Source organism: Ambystoma mexicanum, chromosome 9, assembly GCF_040938575.1.
Source record: "Ambystoma mexicanum isolate Mex_15411 chromosome 9, UKY_AmexF1_1, whole genome shotgun sequence".
NCBI classification, from domain to species: Eukaryota; Metazoa; Chordata; class Amphibia; order Caudata; family Ambystomatidae; genus Ambystoma; species Ambystoma mexicanum.
In genome coordinates this window covers 75651872-75678756 of record NC_090931.1, presented here as the reverse complement: position 1 = coordinate 75678756, position 26885 = coordinate 75651872, and the positions used below count along the sequence as shown (strand labels likewise).

The window sequence follows — 26885 nt, the reverse complement described above, 5'->3', positions numbered from 1 at the left end:
TCAGCTGGAGAGATTTGTTTTGGCGTGGAGGAAAGGCAGGACCCAGGTTTGGGGCGTTTAGGAGTGTTGGGGAGTAAGCGTGGATTTGGGGAGAGGGGGGTGGCGTACAGGGGCGTTGCTAGGGGGGGCTAAGGGGGCAATAGCCCCTGATCTTTTGGTTGTAGCCCCGGATAGAATCTCAGGAGCTACAGCCAAAAGACTAGCTAGCCCCCAGTCCCAACAGTTCCAACATCAGCTTAGCCCCAGGTCTTTTCCAGACCTAGCAACTCCCCTGGTGGGGTAGCAGGGAACATAGTTCTACTACTTTTTTTGCACATTTAGACCCCGAGCGAAAGCAATGCCATGGCCCCTGTGGTGTCCAGTGGGTGAATTCTTGTGAGAAGAGGCAGATTGCCAGCAAGGGCACATTTACTACCCGGCAGGCCCACCCTCACTCGTGCTGCTGCGCCCAGAGACTCGGTGTGGCCCTATTTGACGTGGCGCGCAGTGATCTCACGATGCGCCTAGGCGCGCGCTGTGCGTGGCCGCAGCACCGGGAACGTCACCTCCTGCCGCCTGATCGCTGTAGTAAGTGTCAGCTGGAGAGATTTGTTTTGTCAGAGGTTTATGTATCTGCTTTGTAAACACTCTCTCGGATAATGTACACATCGCTTTATTGGTTCTGCTAGGTGCCAGCTCCTGAAAGCAATTACTTCCGTCTAGGGGAGAATTTACACTGCGGAGCAGCAAAGTTAATGATCTTAGCAATTATTTATTGAGGAGGCGGGAGAGAGAGAGGGAAGGGGGGCCTGAAGTGAGTGAGGGATGGAGAGGGTGGTAGACATGCATGGAATTTAAGAAAGAGAGGGAGGGAGGACTGCTGGTGGAGAAAAGGATGCTAGAACCAGATGGGGCGAGACAAGGGGAGGAGAGCGACCGAGCAGCGACCAGAGGAAGAGGGGGGAGGCAAGGGGTCGATGAAGAGGTAAGTAGGGCAAGAGTGAGGGGCATCACCAGAAGAAGGTGGCAAGAAGGTAAAAGAGGAGAGAAGGCGGTGGAAGCGCACAATGCCCTCAAGGCCAGGGGCTACAAAGAATCCTTGTGATTGGTGGAGCCTCAGGACGCATCAATACATATTGGAATGGAGGGAGACTGGGATGCTGGAGGGAGAGAGGTAGAAAGAGGACAAGGCACTAGACGGGGGAGAGAGCGGCACCTAGGGAAGTGTGTGGGCTCCTATTTCTGGAGTGAGAGGGCAAGAAAGCAGGTGAGAAGCGAGCAAACAGAAAAAAAGGAGATGAAAGGGAGAGGTAGAAAGGCAAAGTAACGAGGGCGGACAGAAGACTAATTCAGCCAACAACTAGCTTCTTGAAAGAAGGCATGCCGTACAAGTGGCTTTTTTACCTTCTGAGCGCTGTTCACCTGCTCACAGCACGGTGGCACAAAAAAGTTGCCTTGGGGTACCCAGGGCTTGAGGTTGGCGGTGGCACAGAATTTACTGCTCCCCACAATGTAAAGAGAATATATATACACGTCTAGGTGCAAAACAAGGCCATTTTTTTAGAGTGCATACCATATCTAAGGTCACTGAAAGGGTTAAGGAGAACACCATGCTGAATGCGGCAGGCTGGTCCATATTGGGTGATGCTGGGAGAGGACCCTTGCGTGGGCACGAGCCTTTTACGGTATCCGCAGAAAAAGTCCCAAAGAAAACATTGAATTTCGAAATGACCACGGGTTTTTTGTGATAATTTCGCCTATTTTGGGGACATTTAAAAATGGGGTAATCCAATATTTAAGGTGGGGGGAGAAAGGGGGACTCCCCCCGCATTAAGAAAACCCCCAAAAAACGCAGTCATTTCGAAATTCGATGTTTTCATGTATATCTGCCTTTTACAGATAGTATTACCCGTCGGGGCCCTTATCATACATTATTATACATTTTGTATAAGGTGCCACGCGCCCACAGGGCTCAATACGCACATAAGACGGATACTCCTGGGAGGAATCAGAGATCAAAACCAGAATATAAGCAGAGAAAAAAGTAAGACTTAGTCCTCCGAGTTGAAAAGAAAGATTTTTCCTTACATGTTACAAGGGGAGTGGTACTGGGAGAAAGTGAGGGGCATTCGCCAAGCCAGCTCCCATCAGGTGCCTCCAGACTTCTTGGCACCCCTCGGACATCATTTTAGTAGCTTCGACCGAGACCAAGTAGAAGAATGCAAAACCCGTCCCGGGGCTGGCCGGAGCGGTAGTGCTCACCCATAGGTGGACTTCACGCTCAGTGGATAATGCTATCAAGACTTTGTGGGGCTGCGTCTACTGAGAAGGGGGCTGGCGATGGTCGATGTCTGGAGCGTGTTGAGAAGCATCAGCTGGGCTCTATGGCAGGCATGATGGCAGACATGTTACAGTGGCAATACCTCCCGGCAGGGACAGGAGCACCCACAATGGCCGCTGGATCCATGACGCGTGTTCCCTTGTTGGGGCCTCCTCAGAAGGATGTCTGATGCAAGCTCTTCTCAGCTGGAAGCAGCCGCAAGCGTGGTGTCATGAGGGCCACAGTACCATGGTCCTTTTCCATTGGCTCTCTTGCAGGCGTCGGAAGACACTCAGAGCGCGACGGCCTCAGTGGCTATCACATCAGTTTGCACTTTCCTTGGCTAGGGTTGAGGAGTCACATTTGGTCAGACTCAATCCTCTTTTGGATTCTTAAACACTGTCCTTCTTTGGATGATCCAAGCAGAGGACAAAGCCCATCACGATTGCTGGGGGTCATCTTCCACTCCCCCTGGTCTTTTTTCAGGGTGCTTAGAAGCAACAGATCTGGGACTCTGGCAGGTGTCCTGCAGATCTCCTCACTGAGCCCGCAAAGCTGCGCATTCAAAGTCTTCACCTCCTTTCCGGCATGAGAAGTAAGGGGCCCACAGCTACCAGGCACTTCTCCTCACAACCACTCAGCACTTTGTCTCAAGCCGTGGACTGGTCCGGTGACCACAAACACGAAGTCAAGGAAGGCCCCACTGCCAGCCGAGATTGAGTCTGGGCAGAAATGCATCCTCGCCGGCTTTCTTCAGAGCATTCACCATTTGAAGAACCTCTTTCATTGGCGCAATGACCTGTCACACAAGCGTGCGTAGAGTAAGTGGGGCACACCACGGCATCTTAAAAGAAAATCCGTATGCCTAATTGGTAGGAATTCTAATTCTTGGATTGACCAATGGAACTCTTTCTGACAGGGATTCGCCATTTTCTTTACATTTAGGGTAAGCTGGTGAATATCTTTATATCAAAGCCCCCAATTCCGGGTCGCATTTCCTCTGCCAGCCACCGTCTCTAGCCTTTCATCCCTTTCCAACCGTAACGGGGCACAAGGGATGGCAATTGCGCGACTGATCACCCCAAATGCAAGGCTCTCCTTCAGAGGTCACCCCCCTCCCCACCGAGGGATAGAACCCCCTCCGGTATAAGCCAGTCCCTCTGTTTGAATTCTCCCTGGTCCCAAATGTCCTCATTCTGTGTTATCTTATGAAAGGTAAACCAATGGAATCCACCATGAGTCCCCTTCCCACCTTGACCATCACAGCCTGCCCGCTCCAACGTACGCCATACAGAAGGGCTCTCGATTCCTTTTCATTTTCACCTTGTTTAAATCAGGCCTCCAAAAAACCCTTCTAAAAAGCCTAATCGTTATGCCACAGTTCTCTGTAATTCCAGACCAATTCCGACCGGTCCCAGGACATCCAGAGCACCTGAAAGCATCGAGTTGCAACCTGAAGAAGTTTTTTTTATTCCATTCTTTGCCCGTTTCCATCTGGCTTTAGACCCCGAAGCATCACCGACCTCTTAAAATCTGGCTATGTGTTGGGTGGTTGCGGGGTACTCTGCCTGCCAGGTCTGCTTTATCCTTCAGAGCCCCTTGATACGGTGGACCTCTCCATCCTCAGATCATGTGATGTCACTGATCGGGTCCATGGCCACGCCTGCCACTCATCCAGAGACCATGCACAGGTGTGCGTCACTGTTATTAGCAGCTCTGCGTCATACAGGTCCCATTCCAGGACGTGAGAAGACAATGCATGAAGGCCAGCTGGCCTCCCCCGAATACCAGGAAAAAGGAAAGGGTTGCCCCCAGATGCCGTCAACAAACCTACACTCAAAACATCAGGGCTTGGTGGGTCTCTACCCTCTCCATCAAAGCACAAGTAAGCAGCACAGTTCAGAGGGTGCATTTCCAACGGTCCTGACTCAGACCCACCCTTTCCTTTGTCTAAAGATGAGATAACATTAGGGTCGTGGGCACTTGGCAACTTTCGGCTTGATCATTTACTGTGGCCGTCCTCTTAATCCACAGCACCAGCTCCAACTCACCCAGAACTCTGCGTCGAGAATGTTCTGGGGAGCTCAGGAAAAGGACCCTACCTCAGAGCAAAGACAAGCCCCTCTCCGACCCCAATAGAAGCCCGAGGCCCCTGTATGTTCAGGGATACTCTATGTTTTATGGACCTTTCCTAGATCCATCCCTGGGCACTTCCTGCCATCAGAGAAGCTTGCAGTGGTGAGAGTCTCTTTCTTCGCAAACTCTGGTGTTTGTAGAGTGCCAAGGCCAGGCTGTGGAGTGGCCTACTAATGGCCAAAGATAGGACAGGCCAAACACTTTCATCTTCTCGTAGGAGTGTGTTCGGCACGTTCCATGGACACTGTCTTCTCCTGGTGGACCCTCACCTTGAGACGGTCAAGTCATTATGCATGTGCCCTATACTTTCCCTTTCTCAGCCATCCAAGGAAGAGGTCTGCCTCCTACACAATATAGACGTGTCTCAGCCATCCAAGGAAGAGGTCTGTCTCCCACACAATATAGACGTGTCTCAGCCTTCCAAGGAAGAGGTCTGACTCCCACACAATATAGACGTGTCTCAGACATCCAAGGAAGAGGTCTGACTCCCACACAATATAGACGTGTCTCAGCCATCCAAGGAAGAGGTCTGCCTCCCACACAATACTGACGTGTCTCAGCCATCCAAGGAAGAGGTCTGATTCCCACACAATATAGACGTGTCTCAGCCAACCAAGGAAAAGGTCTGATTCCCACACAATATAGACTTGTCTCAGCCATCCAAGGAAGAGGTCTGACTCCCACACAATATAGACGTGTCTCAGTCATCCCAGGAAGAGGTCTGCCTCCCACACAATATAGACGTGTCTCAGCCAACCAAGGAAGAGTTCTGCCTCCCACAGCCTCCCACACAATACTGACGTGTCTCAGTCATCCCAGGAAGAGGTCTGCCTCCCACACAATATAGACGTGTCTCAGCCATCCAAGGAAGAGGTCTGCCTCCCACACAATACTGACGTGTCTCAGTCATCCCAGGAAGAGGTCTGCCTCCCACACAATATAGACGTGTCTCAGCCATCCAGGGAAGAATTCTGCCTCCCACACAATACTGACGTGTCTCAGCCATCCAAGGAAGATGTCTACCTCCCACACAATATAGACGTGTCTCAGTCATCCAAGGAAGAGGTCTGCCTCCCACAGCCTCCCACACAATACTGACGTGTCTCAGTCATCCCAGGAAGAGGTCTGCCTCCCACACAATATAGACGTGTCTCAGCCTTCCAAGGAAGAGGTCTGCCTCCCACACAACACTGACGTGTCTCAGCCATCCAAGGAAGAGGTCTGCCTCCCACACAACACTGACGTGTCTCAGCCATCCAAGGAAGAGGTCTGCCTCCCACACAACACTGACGTGTCTCAGCCATCCAAGGAAGAGGTCTGCCTCCCACACAATATAGACGTGTCTCAGTCATCCAAGGAAGAGGTCTGCCTCCCACAGCCTCCCACACAATACTGACGTGTCTCAGTCATCCCAGGAAGAGGTCTGCCTCCCACACAATATAGACGTGTCTCAGCCTTCCAAGGAAGAGGTCTGCCTCCCACACAACACTGACGTGTCTCAGCCATCCAAGGAAGAGGTCTGCCTCCCACACAACACTGACGTGTCTCAGCCATCCAAGGAAGAGGTCTGCCTCCCACACAACACTGACGTGTCTCAGCCATCCAAGGAAGAGGTCTGCCCCCCACCCAATATGGACGTGTCTCAGCCATCCAAGGAAAAGGTCTGCCCCCCACCCAATATGGACGTGTCTCAGCCACACGATATAGACGTGTCTGGCCTCCCACACAATACAGACGTGTTCTTTTCTGCAGCCCCTCCCCCTTCTTGTCATGGCATTGAAGGCCTTCCTGTCACCCCTCATTCAGGAGCAAGATGGGTCTCCACTGAGTACACTCAAGACCTCCTTGTGATAGGAGTGGAGAGCTCAAATGAGCACTGGAATTCTCCCTGGCACCAAAAAAGGGAAAGATTGTCCTTATCTATGACTTTTTCTTTAAAATGCCATAGGAACGTATAACATGAAGTCATGGGTGAATTAATTTGAGCACAACTTCAAACTATTGAATTTTAATGAGTTTGACTAGAGTAATCTACTTCAAATTTTGAGAATGTTTCAGTTAAGACATGTTTAGCTATTTATTGAATTTTCTTTTAATAAGTGGTGCATGTGTCAGTGCAGCTCAGACAAAAGAAACAGGGTTGTTTTTCAGGACTTCTTAAAAGCAGGTGTGTGTTCTATGTGGTATTTGACATACGCAAGGACACATATTGGCTCTCCCTGTCCAGTTTTTGAAAGTCTGAAGCAGACAAAATACAAGGCTTTCAAAAACTGCACAGTAAAAGTTGTAATCATAGTAGGCCCGAGCAATCAGCGGAACAAAGAGTGACCACTCAACAGAGTGTTTGCAGCTGTGCAGGAGCTAGCTCGTGCATTCAAGAAGAGGTGTGCTGCGCAAAGAAAGAACACACCTCCTGTAACCATGATACATGTCTCTCTTATTTATTTATTTATTGATTGATTGATTAGGTATTTATAATGTGCCTATACAGCACATGGTGTTTCATAACTATTCTTAAGTAATGACTGTTAGGGAGAATTCTCATTCATGGCTAATTTCCCTCAACTAGTGAGCCCCTCAGCAGCTTTGCTGGATTTCAGGGGTTTATTTTTTCCTCCTGGTAAGAGTGTGAGCCTTTTTCCCACTCTTACATGTGTTTTGTCATGTGTATTTCTACTGTTTGTGTGATCTTGGGCTCTGGAGCACACCACTCCATGAGCCCCCCTTTGTGTGTGTGTTACACAGCACCCTCAGTGCAGTGACACAGGGTTGTCTTTTAGACTTCCCACTGACTCCATTTTTCTGGGGCTGACTACTGTCCCCCAGAAACATGTAAAGTTGCCATTAACTTTATATAGTCCCTTTAAAACTACATACCCAGTACATCCAATCTTGCATGGAGTATTGGACAGGGCTAATTCCTACCCTTTTTTGTCTGTGCCTCTCTGAGCTTTGTTTTGCTCTTTTAACATTTAGACTTGGCTGGTGGCAGTGGTATCTACCCTAACTTTTCTACCGTGATTATACTATATAAATGTGGTACTGTTCCAGGCTATTGTATTAGCCTCGAACATAAACCTGCTTGCCCAAATACTTTTTATTTCAGCTCCGGTCGGGTTTAGTCACCATTTCTTTTTGTTAAAGTCCTTCTTGTGTCTTGCCTTCTTTGTTCACCGTCTTTTGAAGAAGCCCCCTTTGGTGCCTGGGTGTCTAGGTGGGCTGAATGTGAGGGAGGGGTGTCATCACCCCCTGAACAGGGTCTCCTTGGAGACCCAAGTCGCACTTTGTGTCCATTGGCTGGAGGGGTTGTTCGGGCTGGACAACCCCCCTGCTGAGTGATTGAAAGCCAGGCGTGTGAATGGGGGATTTTCGCATAAAAGGCAGGACTGTTGGGCTGGAAGTCAGAGTCGCCACTGCAACTGCAAGGAACCAAAGAGAAGTGGAGAAGAAGACGGCTGCTGCACCCCTGAGCCCCGGTGAAGCCCTGCTGCAGTCCTGAGCTACCTACCCTTCAACGACCAGAGAAGATCCAGTCCGGAGTCTTCTTCCCTTGAGCCTGGTGGGGTCAACCAGCTCATCTTCCACAGCCAGAGGATCCTCTTCGTGGTCGAAATCGCTGCACACTGCTGTACTGGTCCGGATAGCCATCTGAAGAGCCTCTCCTGTTTTAAAGGAGTGAACCTTTTATTCACTGGCACTGCTGCTGGCCTCATCCCTGGGTAGTGCAGATCACTCCAGACGTCCTCCTTCTTGTCTCCACGACTGAAGCTCCAGGAACCGTGAGTCTGCAGGAAACTACCAGGAACAGCTGCCATGGCACCAGCGTTCTTCAACGAATAAGGTACTGTGTCCGACTTCGAGGAATTGGGGGGAACCCTTCTTCCTCACCAAAGGCTTGTCCTTTTCTTCCTTCCCTCTTATAACTTTTGCCTCCTCTTCTGACAATATCTAAGTACTCCTTGCTATCTTGAATCGTGAACTGTTCTAACCGTGTGATCCTCGGCAACAGGAACCCTGTTCGACTTGACACTGGCGCAGGCCTTTTGACTTTTATCTTCTTGTTAGAAAGTGCCCTCTGATTCTCTCTGCCTTGACAAAAGTATTGCCTACGATTTTTATCCCCAACTCTCTTGTGTTAATTCATGTGCTAAGTGTGTTTGACTACGGTTACATTTCTTCCCGCGGGTACGCTTATCTTTAGTAAGACCGAACTGTCATTATTGTCAAAAAGTGATCGCATATGTACTCCCGGTAACGTCTTTGTTTCATAATACCAGTCTGTCAAATCTTAAGGTACTTACCTTGAATTGTTCTGCACATGGGGAATTGGTTGTGTGTAGTGTTGGATGCCGGAAGATATCTGTGGCAAGTGCCCTGACCCACTGAGCTTTCTTACCAACGAGCAACAAAAGGGAACATTACATTCATATTGTTCACATTTTATCTATATCTGGTATAGAGTTCCCGCTATTGTACATTAGTAGTATTCATTTATATAGCGCCTTTTCATATTTGTATGGCATGAACGCGCTTGTGGTGGGAACGCCATCGGGAACCGACGGGGAACATTCTTAGACAAGGCTTATGATGCATGTGTGCATTTGGGCAAGATTAGGAATTAGGTGGACTGACTCGGCTCGCTCCAGGTAAGCAAATGAAGAGGTCAGGCATGTGAATGGGTGCTAAGGGAGGTCAAGCTAGTGTGCTAGTGCAAGGGACTCGTTATGTGGCCAGCTAGACCGTATATTGTTGTCGATTGTCGCTGTATTATAATGGCAGAGGTGTTGAGGCAAGTCTGGTTAAGGGTGAAGTGGTTACGTGTCCAGCTAGACCGAATTTGTTGTGGTCAGAGCTGCATTCTAAAGTGTGTGGATGCAAGGCTTGCTTGCGGCAGGTGACCACCAAAGTGGTGCGTCTACATGTACCTTATCTTTCATCCAGTTGTGCGATCCGATCCTCTGTGTGAAAAGACAAGATACCCTCATAGGCTATTCTAGGCAATAAAGACAGACTACCCTCAAAGTCCTCTAGGCACAATAAGGATATTGCAAGACTCCAAGGAGTTCCCCGACTTAACATGGGAATGAGGCAAAAGGCAGAGTTCACCATGTGTGTGCAGCTCCATCCTTCCGTGTGGCATACGCATGTCAGCAGCTCTATGTTTGATCTCTGACTGCTATATTTCTAGAGCTTCTCAGCCCCATAGGTTTTGGCACAGATGTGATGTGGGTAGAATTGTTTGGCTGAGACAAAAGCGACTCTGTCTTGGCAACCTCTTTCTGACATGTTCGATATAGGAAATGTATAGGTGGTGCCCCTACACCGCTCAAGGGCTGACATCTCTACGCTATCTTTGACTCTGTAGGATACCCAGAGTGATTAGCAGGCCAGCTGTGAGCCGCAGTGAGTTGGGTAACAATAAACCTCTGTTTTATGTTCATAGTTGAAGGATATTTACACCGCGCACTATCACCACCGTAGTGGTCCCCTGGTGCTCTGGCGGATCAGAATGAAAGGGGTGTTGGTTAGGGTATGCTTTTAGGGCAAAGTCTGGATAAAGAGCAAGGGAGCTGGGATGTGCTGCTGGCAGCTTCAGTTCAGTTAACACCGTTCGCCAAGCTTTTTGGTGTGGTATCCGGTCGGTGTCTATCGTGTGCTGTTGTGCAAGGCTCTGTGTGATGTGTTTGTTGTTGCGGTGCACAAATAGCACAAATCTATCACACGCAGCGAACGAGATATCTGCATATACACACACCACTAGGTGAGAAAATAGTATCTTAAACAATTCTTACATAGAAGTATTGGATCCCACAGTTTCTTGGGCAATTAACGTTAAAACAAGTATTCTCTAGAATGTTCGGGTACCAAAGACCATCCAGTGTTCATGAAAGGCTTCTCTTGATCTTGGCACCCTTGGGCCAAGAGTGAGACTCACCACACCAGATCCCCTTTTCATCCAGACGATGGTAAGAGAAGGGTTCCCAGTCCAGGCGCAATGGAAGACTGCATCCGATCCCAGATCCACCAGCAAGGACTGCGGCTCAATCGCCATCCTGGGTCCGACTGTGGGGGAGACAAGGGCGACATGAGTATATCACACAAACCGCACATCCACCGCACCCTAGTTACTATTGCCCATTGCAGTGCTCTCTGACATAATCTCACGCCACTTATAGTGCCTGCAATGTATAGCGCTGTGACACCAACACGCTTGGCAAGTGGTGCTAGAAGGACACTTTGGCTCAAACAGAGTTCAGAGAACGGTGCGGGATCGATTGGGCAGATCCACTCTGGTCAGTTTTCTAAAATGCAAAAAAGAAACCAAACCCCAACATCAGTAATGTTATGGCCCGTTTAGCAACGCATTGTGTATATGCAGATATACTCGAACTCATACTCTTTGCTCATATATATATATATATATTCATATATATATATATATTCACTGCCCTATAGTTAAAGTGAGACCTGTTTACATTGACTTTTCCCAGAATCTTATTGCTAACAATATTTGACTTGCTGGACAGATTTGGACGACATTTCCCGACACAAATTGTTGTTTTTGGCCAGGTCCCATTCACTTTTCCATAGAGAAAAAGTGCTTCGATTGTACACCCATAGTGTTAAAACTGCTGGATGGATTTGCACCAGATAAAAACAATTTGGGCACAAAGCACTGCAGAAGTGCCCTTTGCTGCGATGGGGGTACGTCCATCCCGGAGTTTTGAACATATTTGATGTAGAAGAGGGTGACCCTGCTCCCACAAAACGTCTATATCTCCCATGATGCATTGCAACAGAGTGGCTGAAGGGTTTCTCAGAAATTGTAAGCCGCCACTTTCTCTTTGCTCAGTGCAGCCATGGCTCTGGTCCTCTCTGGGAATTTGACTGCACTGTCCCTTCTCTGCTCACCTTTGCGCATTGCTCTGGCCATATTTGCACATTGCTCTGCTCATCTTTGCACATCGATCTGCTCATATTTGCTCATTGCTCTGCTCACCTTTGCATATCGCTCTGTTCATCTTTGCACATTGTTCTGCTCATCTTTGCACATTGTTCTGCTCATATTTGCACATTGCTCTGCTCATCTTTGCACATCACTCTGCTCATCTTTGCACAGTGCTCTGCTTATACTATGTTTTGTTGACCTTGACTTTTCCCTTATCCCATACCCATTCGTTATAACTCTTGTCAGCTGTTTTGTCTACCCCCCCATTATTACTACACAATGTTCCCCAACACCTGCAACCGGGTGGGTGAATGTTAAAAACAAGTAGGTAATAGAGGCCGAGCCCAGACCACTGTTAGAGTATTTGTGGAACTGTGAAAGGTATAGTAAGGCCGATTGCGCATAGTTCTGAATGTCCAAACAACAGAAGGCCCGCGTGGAGCAGATGCGTGTGCCAACAGTTCTGGCAAATGCGGTTATATTGCAGCTTCAACGTTTTTGGGTGGTAGGAGGCACCACGCAATGGGAAGCACATGCATGGAAGTTTGATATAAATCGCTTAATATGCTAGCGATATATTTGGGTTATCTGATAAAAGAGACATGCATTTCAGCAAATAGAAGAGCACTTCCCAAAGTATCCCAACTGATTACTTGTTCTGTAAAAGAAAAAAACACAAAGATGAAGAAGGAGAATCTTGTACATTTGTGATCCCTGATTTTGTGGATCCTAATTTCTTATAATTATAATCCAGCGTTAATTCAATAGAACCTTTTCAATTATCCGTTCATTCTTCGATCTTAATGATAGTGTGTCCAGGTATATTTCATGCAAGGATTTGGTGATCAGTCTGATGACCCAGACCTTACCCCCTTGCATTCCAGAAATAAGACGACTAAACTCCTGCATGGCCGAGTCCAGATATAATGATCAGAGTGATCGAGAATGCCTGAAAGTGTGGATCCACTTTAAATTTGAATCTGAACTATAAGGGTTCCCTTGACAACGGGCGACACACCCGTGCCAGCTGATCCTTCCTGCTTTTTTAATATCTTAATTTTTTAAATATTGTTCTCTTAAATGAATGTCCGGATGCCCATCTCAGGCTCTAAGGATTTTTGACATGGGAGGACAGCTGTCAATTCTCTGACATGTCTCAAGGATTGCAAGGATTCTGTTCTCTAGAGAATCGGGGTCCCGGTGCACAGAACATTAGAGATTATAGCAAGATAGCAGAGGCTTAATGCATGAAGCATATTGATTGCTTCTAAGAACTTATTTAACATCATATTACATACATTTTAATTAATTCAGCCCACTGATGCATCATTCAGAAGCACATTATAGTTTGAAATGGTGATTATTTTCGAACGAAACCGACCAGAACAGACTTGTTTACTTATTTTGTGTAAATTCATCAACATGACACCGCATGTGCTGCTAAATATTGCATTTTTAATGCAAAGATGTAATGTATTTTTGCTGCATTCTGATGTAAATTGATTTTTTTGGCTGCGGACTGTGATTTTATGGGCTTGATCTGAAATATGAGATTATTTTTTGATGAAAATGGCAAAGTAATTGTACAGAAGGTGGGCACGGCAGGCAGATGCGCGCATCCACCCACACTGCATTACGACTGCACGCCGGGGCAGCATGTGTTTCAATTTCCTCATCAGAAAAAGAAAACGGATTGCCTGGGATTCAAGGTTCATATTTTCTTAATTAGCGATTTATAAAGTGTTAATGGTCACTTTTTCCCGTTTCAGACATAAATTAAGAAATTGTAATAGGCAAAGTCTTGGAGGTAGAAGGAATATTTTAATGTTTAAATAACGACTAATAACCATGGCATCTAAGCCCTAACCCTGTGTTTTTGTTTTACATATATAAAGCACGGTCAACCCAGATTTGAAATATTTGGTGAATATAACCTTTCTCACCGCTTTTCCCATTTGCCAAAATATGCTTTGATGGGCGGGTGCACAGCAGAAACCGCAGGATAGCCTTGCTTCAAGCTCAAGACAAATTTGGCACGCAGTGGCGCAGATGCGTCTTTTGGTGATTTGATGCAAATCTGCCCAGCAGTTTTTGCTTGAATTTGGTGGAAAACAGGGTGCCCCTTCCCCCAGCTACCAAAATGTTGTCTATGTCTCCCATGGTGCATTGCATCAACTGAGGCTTTCTAGAACTGTTGCAAGCTTTTTCTTCAGGAATTGCACAGTCATTTTACAGTGATGTTGTGGTATTTTTGTGGTAAAATTGCACAAAAACCAATGGGAGAGGTTCCAGAAAACTCTTTTGAAAACATTTTGTTAAACACCAAGTATCGCAGCCCTTCTATCCACCCTTCCTCATTATTGGAAAGTGGCCACAGAACCGTCCAATCTCATGATACATAATTTACAAACATACTGATAATATTCAATAAAATGGTTTATATTCAATATAGAATATGTGATGATAGGAAAAGAAGAACAAAAACAAGTACTACTGTTTGCGTAGCTATGGAATAACAACACCCTTGAAATTCAGTGAAAAACTATAGTTGAAGTGAAGTTAAGGTGGTGTTTTAAGGCAACAAAAAAACCTTAACATTTGGAAAGTGTTGGAAGTTACTTCAGCCTAACTCAGCCTTCTTGTGCAGCCTAGGAACATGACATCACAGATGACATCATTCATGACACCATATACGATTTATCGATAAACAGTCTGCCAGAGTGAAACATACTCTTGGTCTATTTCTAGACATAAGACAAACATATCATACAGATATGTGTACAGTGGGTGCACAGGGGGCCGAGAGTTAAGGTGGCGAAGCTTCCAACACTTGCTGAATTTCAAGTGTTTGTGGCATTAAACCACCATCTCACCATCACTTCAATGAACGTTCGATATTTGTAAATGCTTCTTAGGTCTTGGAGATAATTTAATAGCCAAATACATTTCTTTTATATAATTTCTAATATATCTGTATGTTATTTTATGTAATTGGTACATTATCAGTCTGATTCATGGAATTATTTGTGTGAAAAGCGCAGATTTGGGCGCCTTTCTGTCTGAAAATCCCCATACTTCAAACACAGATTTTCGGGCAGAAAGACGCGCAAATCTGCATTTTTCATGCAAATAATTCCATGAATCAGGCTGTCTATATATATATATATATATATATATATATATATATATATACAATAAAGACATTTCTCTGGATTTGAAAATGTCACCAAGGCTGGATGATAATGTAACGGCTACACCATGGACTAGAAACAGGCACAAGCATAGATTTCACTTTCCAAGCATAGATTTCACAATCCAAGTATACATTTCAAAATCCAAGCATAGATTTTAAAATTCAATCATAGATTTCAAAATCCAAGCATAGATTTCACATTCCAAGCAGAGATTTCAAAATTCAATAATAGATTTCAAAATCCAAGCATAGATTTCACATTCCAAGCAGAGATTTCAAAATTCAATAATAGATTTCAAAATTCAAGCATAGATTTCACATTCCAGGCACAGATTTCACATTCCAGGGATATATCTCACATTACAGGGATAGATTTCACAATTCAAGCATAGATTTCACATTCCAAGCATAGATTTCACATTCCAGGGATATATCTCACATTCCAGGGATAGATTTCACAATTCAAGCATAGATTTCACATTCCAAGCATAGATTCAACATTACAGCATATATTTCACATTCCAGTCCTAGATTTCACATTCCAACGCTCCATTGCAGTCCTTTTCCTGCTGGCACTGTGGGCAGGGGCACAGTGCTTGGGGAATGACCTGAAGCCCTCTCCCAAGTAAAGTGAAAAGCATTGCGCACAGCCCACAAGCTGCGGCCCAGCCACACTGCCTTCTAGAGCATGAATGCAGGCTTTGCCCTGTGGGATCTGCAGACTGTGTGTGCAGGACTATATCCACGCTCAGGCCAGCCTGTGCAAAGTGTGCACAGGCTGTGGCCCAGCCACACTGCATTGAAGAGCATGACTGCAGGCTGTGGCCTCTGGGCACTGCAGACCGTCTGTGTAGGACCACAGCCATGCTCCAGGAACAGTGACCGCAGCACACATAAAAAGTCATGTGTGAGCTCTACTGGCAGGGAACACTGTGCATTGTATTTGTAGGGTATGGCTGCAGGCCATGTCCTGATTACAGTCAGGGCCGGCCGTAGGCCCGGCCCATCTGGGAGACCCCCCGCGGTGACATTAGCCCCCCGCCAGGCCAGCTCGTGAGGAGACTTTCAAGGGCTTCTCCGAGCTGGCATGATGGGAGAACGTGCTGGGCTTTCCAGCCAAAATGTTGTTTCACTGTCCGGGGTGCTGCCACCACTAAGGCCGGCCCGAGTACAGCACCCACTCTGCCGATAAAAGGAATATCATGGCCCGTGCATTCTGGCTAGAGGGAAGGTCCAGAGTGCAGGCACTGTGGCCAATGCAGGGAGAAGCATAGTGCATGGGGTATAACCAAAGAACAGTGGCTGCTGTGCATGGCCACTGACCGCCTCAAAGGGACATGTCCATGGCACAGTGGCTGCGGTGCATGGCAACGGACCACCTCAAAAGGACATGTCTGTGGCACAGTGGCTGCGGTGCATGGCCACTGACTTCCTCAAAAGGACATGTCTCTGGCACAGTGGCTGCACTGTATGGCCACTGACCGCCTCAAAGGGACATATCAGTGGCACAGTGTTTTCAGTGCATGGCCACTGACTGCCTCAAAAGGACATGTCTCTGGCACAGTGGCTGCACTGTATGGCCACTGACTGCCTCAAAAAGACATGTCTGTGGCACAGTGATTTCAGTGCATGGCCACTGACTGCCTCAAAAGGACACGTCTGTGGCACAGCGGCTGCGGTGCATGGCCACTGACTGCCTCAAAAAGACATGTCTGTGGCACAGTGGCTGCGGTGCATGGCCACTGACTGCCTCAAAGGACATGTCTGTGGCACAGTGCTGAGGTGCATGGCCACTGACTACCTCAAAAAGACATGTCGGTGGCACAGTGGCTGCGGTGCATGGCCACTGACTGCCTCAAAGGACACGTCTGTGGCACAGCGGCTGCGGTGCATGGCCACTGACTGCCTCAAAAAGACATGTCTGTGGCACAGTGGCTGCAGTGTATGGCCACTGACCGCCTCAAAAGGACATATCAGTGGCACAGTGGCTTCACTGCAGGGCCACTGACCACCTCAAAAGAACATGCCCGTGGCACAGTGGCTGCGGCGCATGGCCACTGACCGCCTCAAAAGGACATGTCCGTGGCTGCAGTGCATGGCCACTGAACACCAAGCCATATGTAAGTGCACATCTAGGTATTGCTTTTATCCTCAACCTTTCATCCTCTGCTCATTGGAAGGCATTTCAATGAGCAACGCGCTGAGACAGATTCAATAGCGGTCCTGAAGTAGTAGTTTTGGACTGCTATCTGAGGAATCTGATTGGCTGCCCCATCTTCCAACATTTTAATTTCTTTTTGTGTGCATTTCAGCATCCCTTCCATGAGCTTTCAGTGAGGGGTACCGACCCTAGCATTCTCTAGCAGAAGCGTGCGTCCCAGCTGTTGCCTGCCCTGGGCCAGCTCATTATGTTACCCCATACCTCAGGTTAACTGACTCTGCAATCCCATTAGCAGTTCCCCCGATAAGATCCCCTGCTCCGCTGCTGCCGTTTCACCCCCCGTCGCGTTTGAACTGATCTGCCCTCAGGGGAATACCCCGCAGGGCTGCAGCGCCGCCAGGAGCAGCTTTGTAATCAAGATCCTGGCATCTGATAAGGGCCAGCCTGCATTGTGCACAGAGATTTGCTTTTACACCCTTCAGCGGGAGCTTTGTGCCACTCTACCCGGCTCCTCGCGCCATACTCCATGCCCAGTGGCTCAGAAAGCAAGCCTTGTCTGGAGGGAAGGAAGAGCAGCGCTGCTTGCTTGTGTAAGGTGGGGCGAAAGGGGCGTGGAAGGAAGACATGCTGTCTTGGGGCTCAGACACTGTACTCTGATGTGGTTGTCTCCACTTGAGCAAATGATGTGATCTTGGGCAAATTACAATTAACAACAAACGTCAGGGGTTCTTAATGTTATTTCCCTGCACTGCTGGAGTTGAGAACTGTTTTCCAATGGGTGCAAGTATGTGTCTGTTTCTTATCCTAAATGTAATTCCCTGTAGCTAATGAGACCATCAAAGGACTGAACTCCTTGTAAATATTTACTTGGAACCAGTGCACTTTAAAGTGAAGGTTTCTCTCTCATTTTCTTCTCTATAAAATACATGATTATCTCTCTATGGTTGCTCATGTTATCATGTGACCACCATCTGATGAAGCAGTCTATGGGATTTCAAAAGAATATGCATCTTACCCCCTCAGCATAACATTTTCATCTACGCCAATTCAAGGTATCAAAGATTATATGTGAAACTATAGACCTACAATAATGAAAGCTCTTGGGGTACCCCAATCAGCCACACCCTGTATTCCCAGGGTACACAGGGGCAGGGATTCTTAACATCACATCTGCAAAACGTCCCTCATTCCTCAGCCTAGAAAACCAGGCCTGGGATTCTTAGACTGCATGTGAGACCCATGTTTGTGGAACACTGATTGTTTTCTCGAAATGTACGCCCTATCAGAATCCGTCCCGAGCCCCGTGCCTTTTCCTAGAAGGACCTAACCCTACACGCCAGGGTTCCTGTGCCTGCACATTTTTTTTTCGTCTAAACCATTTTCTACTTGGAAACATATGACCTGTGTGATGAATCAACTTCCGGGTCACCAGTGATCAAGGGATGAATATCGGTTTCTAAACCATCAATCAGCCCCAAACCTCTAGTACACCAAGAGGGATCTGAACAGATTGGGAACACAAACAAATTATAACCTCCTTGTCCAATTTTTGGTAACGTGAACGGAACGGCAGGCTTATCTCCTCTGAAGATCGTGGATCGTTGGTCATTTCCAAAACAGTGAAAATACAATTATTACTCAATGATAAAAAGAAAGCCCAGTCAAGGTTGTATACAAATATCTACTTTATTATTATCACAACAGATAACCTAACCTAAAAAACTACTACATAGAACCCACCCTGTGATGGAACGCACAGAACAGACAGTTTCTAAGAAGGAAAAGGATGCACTCTGGATACTGACATGAGGGTAGTTGGTATGATAGGTTATTTATAACATGCTTAATACCCAGAGGTTTCTAAGCACCGACCTGGGGATCGAACCTGTGGTGTTCCGTAACGTCTTGCTTCCAAGGTGAGCACGTTGCCTCTGAGCTATCCGCCCTTTGAAATGGTCAATGAGCACAATAGTTTTTAAAGGCGTCTTGGCTTCAGAAAAAAGGGACAATGGGTCTTAAAATCTCTGTAGGGGCCTCCTGGGAATAACCGGGGGACAGCACCACAATGTACCTTGTGCTGTAGTTGTTCTTGGTGCTCAACATTGTCGAGTCGGCTTCAGGACACTGCAGGAATCTACTATAGAGTTTGAGACAGGAGTCAGTGGTGGGTATTAGATGGCAAGACAGTTCGGTGACCGATAGCTTGGCGAACGACTGTCGGCTGGCCTTCGTGGCGACTCAGGGTCAGGAATTGTTGTCTCTGTACTGATCGGCGGTTCTGAGGCACTGGTTGAGACATCTCAAGTTTCTTTCAGCAACTGCGGCTTGACAGCGGTAGCTCAAGACTTAACAGCAGTCAGCGATGTGGTCGGTTGCAGATCGAGGAACTCCACTGGTCTGAGAATGTCCTTTAAGGCGTACAGTAGTAGGTGCTTATCGTAGCACTTCTCCCAGCTTCTTCAATGGGCTTGCGTTGTCCTTTAAGGTGGATGGCTCAGAGCTAGGGAGTGTGTTGCAGGCAGATGCCTTGTCCTTGGTTTCCAGTTCAGAGCCCTTCTGGCACTTTCTGTCCAGAGAGCGTGCTGCAAAGCCTAGCATGGCATACTGTGGGCTGGCTGGGTACTGATTCTGAAGCAGCTGGACGGTCTTTTGAGTTATTTTCACCCTCTGTTCCCCCCGAGAGAAGTTAAGAGTAGGGGTCTTGCTTCCCTCTTTGGATGTCCTGTCCTTCCTTCAATCGTGGGAGCTGTAAGGCAGACTGTACCTTCAGCCAGTGACCTAGGATTAGTTCTTCTTTGTGCTTCAAATGAAGTCTTCAGATGATCTGCCCGAAAGAGGGGCTCCAACCCCATCTTAAAGCAAAGTGGGCCAGAGTGATTGGTGCAGGCTGAGCCCAAATTAGTGAACCAATCCTGGGGTGCCTACCAACAATGTTCTGTGTGTGATGTCATAACCAGAGTGCTTTGCAACAGTAAAAGGGAAGGGGGTCCTGCAGGAACAAGGGGTGTCCGTGAACCAATATGGCTGCACCCTTCTCTCAACAAAAAGAGTTCTGGGCTCACTCCCATGTGATAGTAGGTCCCACCCACTGTCTTGCCAGCTGTGATCAAAGAGTCTCTCTGGTTAATGGTCCTCCCTGTGTGGTTCCTTTTTAAAACAGCAGATATCCCTTGAAGAGGCTGGGAGACCAAACTCTCTGTCTTCTACAAACCAAAATTCTTGTATCTTATGAATGGGGTCCCCTTAGAGGGGGTTGTCTACTGCAGCAATAGACTCAGACATGCCCATTCACTGTCATTGATACTGAGAGGTGGGAGCAGGCTTTAGGTTTGCACAGTTACATATGAAAGGTATGTTGGGTTTTCTGTCTCCTTTGTTATCCTCTGCAGCCAGCCTCCATGGGGGGCCTGTTGGAATTACCCTCTATTGACATGTTAATCACTGCCCACAACTGCAGGGCTAACGAAGGGTGCAGGGCAGTGCCATGGAGCCCTTGTCAGTTAATCAGGCTGTCCATGGCAGGTGGACCCCCCTCCTCCTTGGAATGATATTGTGCTCTCATCTTTTGTCATTTTCCTACTAATTATGACATGTGCGGACTGTACCTGTTGGCTGTGTTCATGCTGCAGTATGCAGGTCTATGTGTTTGCTGTGGTGTGAGCATAGGAAAATGTGTGTGAATTAGCCAGACACATTTTTCTGAGGAAGGTCTAACATCATCCATATACTTAAAAATGTGCAAACAGCCCAGGTGGGCCCACACCCACCATGCGGATGGTCCAATTCTTCACAGCCAGTCTGATACTGCGAAAGTGCACAATACCATCAAGGTACACACATCCACATGGGCCAGTGCGATGCTGAAAAACGACACAATACCAACAAAGTACACGCTGAGAAATTACATGATACCAACAAGGTACATACGTTCACATGGACAGTCTGATGCTGAGAAACTGCACAATACCAACAAGGTACACACATCCACGTGTGGTAGTCTGATGCCAACATGCGGGACCCTTCCCGCAGATGATTGACAGATCCTCCGCTGAGCGTCAACCCGTCCTATATGACTCTCTAAGAAATGATATGACATGATGCGGCAGAGACCCCACATAACCTGACTTCCAAAGGGCCCAGATTATCTAAATAATGCTGTTGTGCAAAAAAATTGAGCAAAATAATGTTGCTCCAATTTTGCTGCTTGTACAATAGAAAATTGAGTTTATGCTCGAATCCGTATTATGAAACAATGTTTTCACTAAGGCAACAATGAAACAGACTGTTCCTTACTATGTATGCTATGAAGCATCAAAAGACATTTAGTGAACATGTTTCTTCTTTATAAAACCAGCCTGATTCATGTTTTCCCTGCTGCAAACGTTTTGAGACAATACAGACTGGCACAAAAGCGGTTTGCTCCATTTCCTGTCATCTCGGCCGTTGCTCACTTTTTAGCAGCAGTGCAAATGTTAGACAATCTGGCTGCAGAGGTGGTGCACACACGGAGACATTACAAAAGCAAAGGCAAATGAGTGAAAGCTGCAATAGGGCAGCCCAAGAGATGCCCTTACAGTAGACGTCCACCGTCCGGCTGATGTTGGTGCTGCCCAGCGCGTTGGTCACCTCGCAGGACACGGGCTCGGAGAAGAAGCTGTGGTCCACGATGGCCTCATACGTTTCCCCCATCGCCTCCTTTATGAATTGCCCGCCTTTCGCCCACCTGAAAGAAAGACAAAGGTGCAACGATCAGAATCTTTGAGTGAGGCCATTTGGGCAAATCAGCACAGTTCTCAGTCTGATTTCCTGAAAACTATATATTCATTTTCACAGTCCATTGCAGGACGCATTAACAAAACAATAACAGAGCACAAATGCATTGGTACTAATCAGGGCTTTGAGTGGGGCGAGGCGAGCCGGGGCCAAGTCCCGGTAGTCTCTAGAAAGGGCTCCCGAGCCGGAGCCCACCCCGACTAACCACAGCCATGCCAAAACTTCAGGCAACCGTGTCGCAGAAGCGCTGCACAGTTACAGGGAATCCTGCAGGTGTCAGCACTTCGGAAGTACTGACACCTGCAGGCAGCCAGTGTAACCAGTGTAACTGTGGCTTCGGCTACACGGCTGCCAGATGACGCTGAACTCAGAAACAGGAGGGGTGCTGGAGGCCCCCGTCTCTCCTTTTATTTCTGAGTCAAGAGTCATCATGCAGCACAGAGCCTTTTAAACAAGGCTTCAATATGCGTGATGACTCTATACTCGAAACAAATGGAGAGACGGGCCCCTCCAAACCTCCTCCTGTTTCAGAGTACAGAGTCATCAAGCAGCAGGCAGTCCTTTTATTCAAGGAGCCCTTGGTTTTTAACCGTGCCGCGCCTTCAATGAAAGGGATGCCTGCTGCATGTGGGAGATGGGGCGCACTGATGTCACACATTTGGTGCACTCAGCCCCATGGTGCTGGGCGCATCATGGTGCTGATAGAATGAGCTAGTGTCTAGAGGCCAAGAGGAGCAACAGCACCCAGCATCATTAAATCAAATAGCAGAAAATAGAAGGTCGAAATTGAAAAATGTGTGGTCTGCTAACACGTGATCTCCAAGAAGAGAAGAAGGGCTATTCATTAGAGCCTCAGATGAAGATAGTGATGTGCTCACACTCCCTTGAATGTTCCAGGACAGTGAGCAGTCAACAAGGTCATCTACAAAAGGAAGGCTTTGGCTGAAACTGACCAGTGAGAGGAGATGGACCTATTGGGAAAATGGGGAGTAGTCTGACGGAATCAAACACCTAGGTTTCGTTTCACTGACGTGCTGCTAAAGAGTCGAAAGTCCAAGGCTGGGATAGCATGCCAACCAATCAGTGGGTTTGAGGGACAACATAACATACAATGTTGCATAGACCAATCCACTGACAGTTTGCCCATTATAATCAGTACTATACGTATCTAGAGGTACTTCAAGGCGTGCCCTACAGATAAAGAGTAGCCAATGATGCACTGATCCTTATATGTTCTATAAGTAGATATGTTCCCTTCAGCAATCCTTCCCCATGATAGGTTTTGTATAGAATGATGTCATAGATGACACATGTTGGGGTATGAGACCTCCATGTAATCAAGCTACTGTGTGGGTGTGCATGCATCAGTCCAATGTTTGTCAGGTCTGAACAGAGAATTAAGTATGTTTTGCATTATTCCTTAAGTCTGTCGGGTTATTTGGTCTGTGATCTTAATGTATAATTCCATCTAGCACAAGAGACGCTTCAAGGTGCCTGAGCACATTTTTACCACAGTGTCAACGTGGATGGCACTGTTCTAGGTTATCAGTAGCTGCCCTGAGACACTGGCGTGAACATTGAAGTCTTTACCGCGGGGAGGGAAACAGGCACCACCCACGCTAGAACGCAGACTTGGCCACTCTTACCTATATCATACACAGCCAAAATAATTCAGACAAGATGGCAGTAATGTTTTGCCATCCACGGTTGATTTTGTGGTCTGGATCCACTTTGTAACGAGATGTGATAAATTCGGTGGCAGCCACAACGCAAGGACGCGGGGAATGGGCGGCCTGGTGTGCTCGCTGCTTCTGCTGGGTTTAGTGCCATCGTTTCGGTGATTTATCAGGTGGACACTGCAAGAGATGAAAAGCCTGTCCTTTACTATCTGTTGTCCCATAAACCGAAGGGATTTGAGATCCCCTGGCATCCTCACAGCCATGAACCCACCTGCAGGGAACGCACGGGTGGCCTCCGCCCAGCCTGGAACTAAATAATGCCATGTCAGCTGGCACCCTTGCCCTCAGCATTGACAGAAATGGAGGCACGTGTGTGGGTGGAGTTAGACCACCCTTCAGGATTTCCCTGCAGTTAATACAAGGCTATAGTTCTCCCGGGTGTGAGGAAGCTTAGACTGCTCCTGTGCAGGCAGTATTGGCTCTGTGGATGTGAGGAAGCTTGGACTGCTGCTGGCCAGGCTGCAATGGGGGTGTGAGTGTAAGGAAGCTTGGACTGCTTCTGGTCAGGCTGTAATGGGTCTGTGAGTGTGAGGAAGCTTGGACTGCTGCAGGCCAGCCTGTAATGGGTCTGTGAGTGTGAGGAAGCTTGGACTGCTGCAGGTCAGCCTGTAATGAGTCTGTGAGTGTGAGGAAGCTTGGACTGCTGCAGGTCAGCCTGTAATGGGTCTGTGAGTGTGAGGAAGCTTGGGCTGCCGCTGGCCAGGCTGTAATGGCTCTGTGAGTGCGAGGAAGTTTGGGCAGCTGCTGGCCAGGCTGTAAGGGCTCTCAGTGCGAGGAAGCTTGGAATGCTGCTGGTCAGCCTGTAATGGGTCTGTGAGTGTAAGGAAGCTTGGACTGCTGCAGGTCAGCCTGTAATGGGTCTGTGAGTGTGAGGAAGATTGGGCTTCTGCTGGTCAGGCAGCAATGGCTGTGTCAGTGCGAGGAAGCTTGGACTGCTCCTGGTCAGACTGTAATGGGTCTGTGAGTGTGAGGAAGCTTGGACTGCTGCAGGTCAGCCTGTAATGGGTCTGTGAGTGTGAGGAAGATTGGGCTTCTGCTGGTCAGGCAGCAATCGTTCTGTGAGTGTGTGGAAGCTTGGACTGCTCCTGGTCAGGCTGTAATGGGTCTGCGAGTGTGAGGAAGCTTGGACTGCTGCAGGTCAGCTTGTAATGGGTCTGTGAGTGTGAGGAAGCTTGCACTACCGCTGGTCAGGCTGTAATAGCTCTGTGAGAGCGGGGAAGCTTGGGCAGCTGCTGGCCATGCTGTAATGGCTCTGTGAGTGTGAGGAAGCTTGGACTGCTGCTGGTCAGGCTGTACTGACTCTGTGAGTGCGAGGAAGCTTGGACTGCTGCTGGCCAGGCTGTAATGGGTCTGTGAGTGTGAGGAAGCTTGGACTACTGCAGGTCAGCCTGTAATGGGTCTGTGAGTGTGAGGAAGCTTGCACTGCTGCAGGTCAGCCTCTAATGGGTCTGTGAGTGTGAGGAAGCTTGGGCTGCCGCTGGCCAGGCTGTAATGGCGCTGTGAGAGCGAGGAAGCTTGGGCAGCTGCTGGCCAGGCTGTAATGGCTCTGTGAGTGCGAGGAAGCTTGGACTGCTGCTGGTCAGCCTGTAATGGGTCTGTGAGTGTAAGGAAGCTTGGACTGCTGCAGGTCAGCCTGTAATGGGTCTGTGAGTGTGAGGAAGCTTGCACTACTGCTGGTCAGGCTGTAATGGCTCTGTGAGAGCGAGGAAGCTTGGACAGCTGCTGGCCAGGCTGTAATGGGTCTGTGAGTCTGAGGAAGCTTGGACTGCTGCAGGCCAGCCTGTAATGGGTCTGTGAGTGTGGTGAAGCTTGTACCGCTCCTGGTCAGGCTGTAATGGGTCTGTGAGTGTGAGGAAGCTTGGACTGCTGCAGGTCAGCCTGTAATGGGTCTGTGAGTGTGGGGAAGCTTGGACTGCTCCTGGCCAGGGGTCTAATGGCTCTGTGAGTGTGAGGAAGCTTGGACTGCTCCTGGTCAGGCTGTAATGGCCCAGTGAGTGTGAGGAAGCTTGGACTGCTGCTTGTCAGGCTGTAATGGGTCTGTGAGTGTGAGGAAGCTTGGACTGCTGCAGGACAGCCTGTGATGGGTCTGTGAGTGTGAGGAAGCTTGGACTGCTGCAGGTCAGCCTGTAATGGGTCTGTGAGTGTGAGGAAGCTTGGACTGCTGCAGGTCAGCCTGTAATGGGTCTGTGAGTGTGAGGAAGCTTGGACTGCTGCAGGTCAGCCTGTAATGGGTCTGTGAGTGTGAGGAAGCTTGGACTGCCGCTGGTCAGCCTGTACTGGCTCTGTGAGTGCGAGGAAGCTTGGACTGCTGCTGGTCAGGCTGTACTGGCTCTGTGAGTGCGAGGAAGCTTGGACTGCTGCTGGTCAGGCTGTAATGGGTCTGTGAGTGTAAGGAAGCTTGGACTGATCTTGGCCAGGATTCAATGGCTCTGTGAGTGTGAGGAAGCTTTCACTGCTTCTGCCCAGCCTCTACCTGTTCTTTGTTTGACGGACACTTGCACGGCTGCTGCCCCGTCTGTACCGGACCTATGTGCGATGGACGCTTGCACTGCTCCTGCCCAGGCTGCACCTGATCCTTGTGTAATGGACGCTTGCACTGCTGCTTCCCATGCGGATCCTGATGTTTGTGCAATGGATGGTTGCATGGTTGCTGCCCATGCTGCATCCTTTCTGTGTCTGGAGGACGCTTGCACTGCTGCTGCCCAGGCTGTACCTGATCTGTGTGCGACGGATACTTGCACTGCTTCTTCCCATGCGGATCCTGATGTTTGTGCGATGGATGGTTGCATGGTTGCTGCCAATGCTGCATCCTTTCTGTGCCCAATTGACACTTGGACTGTTGCTGCCCAGGCTGTACCTGATCTGTGTGCGACGGATACTTGCACTGCCTCTTCCCATGCGGATCCTGATGTTTGTGCGATGGATGGTTGCATGGTTGCTGCCCATGCTGCATCCTTTCTGTGCCCAATTGACACTTTCACTGTTGCTGCCCAGGCTGTACCTGATCTTTGTGTGATGGATGCCTGCACTGCTGCTGCCCAGGCTGTACCTGATCTGTGTGTGATGGATGCCTGCACTGCTGCTGCCCAGGCTGTACCTGATCTGTGGGCGACAGATGGTTGCACTGTTGCTGCCCATGCTGCACCCTTTCTGCGCCCAATGGACACTTGCACTGTTGCTGCCCAGGCTGTACCTGAACTGTGTGTGACCAAAACTTGCACTGTTGCTGCCCATGCTGCATCCTTTCTGTGTCTGGTGAACACTTGCACTGCTGCTGCCCAGGCTGTACCTGATCTGTGTGCGACGGATGCTTGCACTGCTGCTTCCCATGCAAATCTTGATTTGTATGCGACGAATCGTTGCACTGTTGCAGCCCATGCTGCATCCTTTCTGTGGCCAATGGATACTTAAACTGCTGCTGCATAGGCTGTAATGGCTCTGTGAGTGTAAGGAAGCTTGGACTGCTTCTGGTCATGCTGTAATGGGCCTGTATGTGTGAGGAAGCTTGGACTGCTGCTGGCCAGGCAGTCATTGCTCTGTGAGTGCGAGGAAGCTTGGACTGCTCCTGGTCAGGCTGCAATGTCTCTGTGAGTGTGAAGAAGCTTGGACTGCTGCTGGCCAGGCTGCAATGGGCC

General features: G+C 48.4%; 1 protein-coding gene across 1 annotated transcript in view; it reads right to left on the bottom strand.

Annotated features, from left to right (window-relative positions):
• KIRREL3 (kirre like nephrin family adhesion molecule 3) overlaps positions 1-26885 on the bottom strand; it is a 961667-nt gene that overhangs the window by 215857 nt on the left and 718925 nt on the right. The window contains exons 6-7 of the mRNA XM_069613887.1: positions 21313-21461; positions 10371-10498 (exon numbers count right to left, since the gene is read on the bottom strand). Of these exons, the coding sequence (XP_069469988.1) occupies positions 10371-10498; positions 21313-21461 (277 nt within the window). The remainder of the gene's footprint in view (positions 1-10370; positions 10499-21312; positions 21462-26885) is intronic.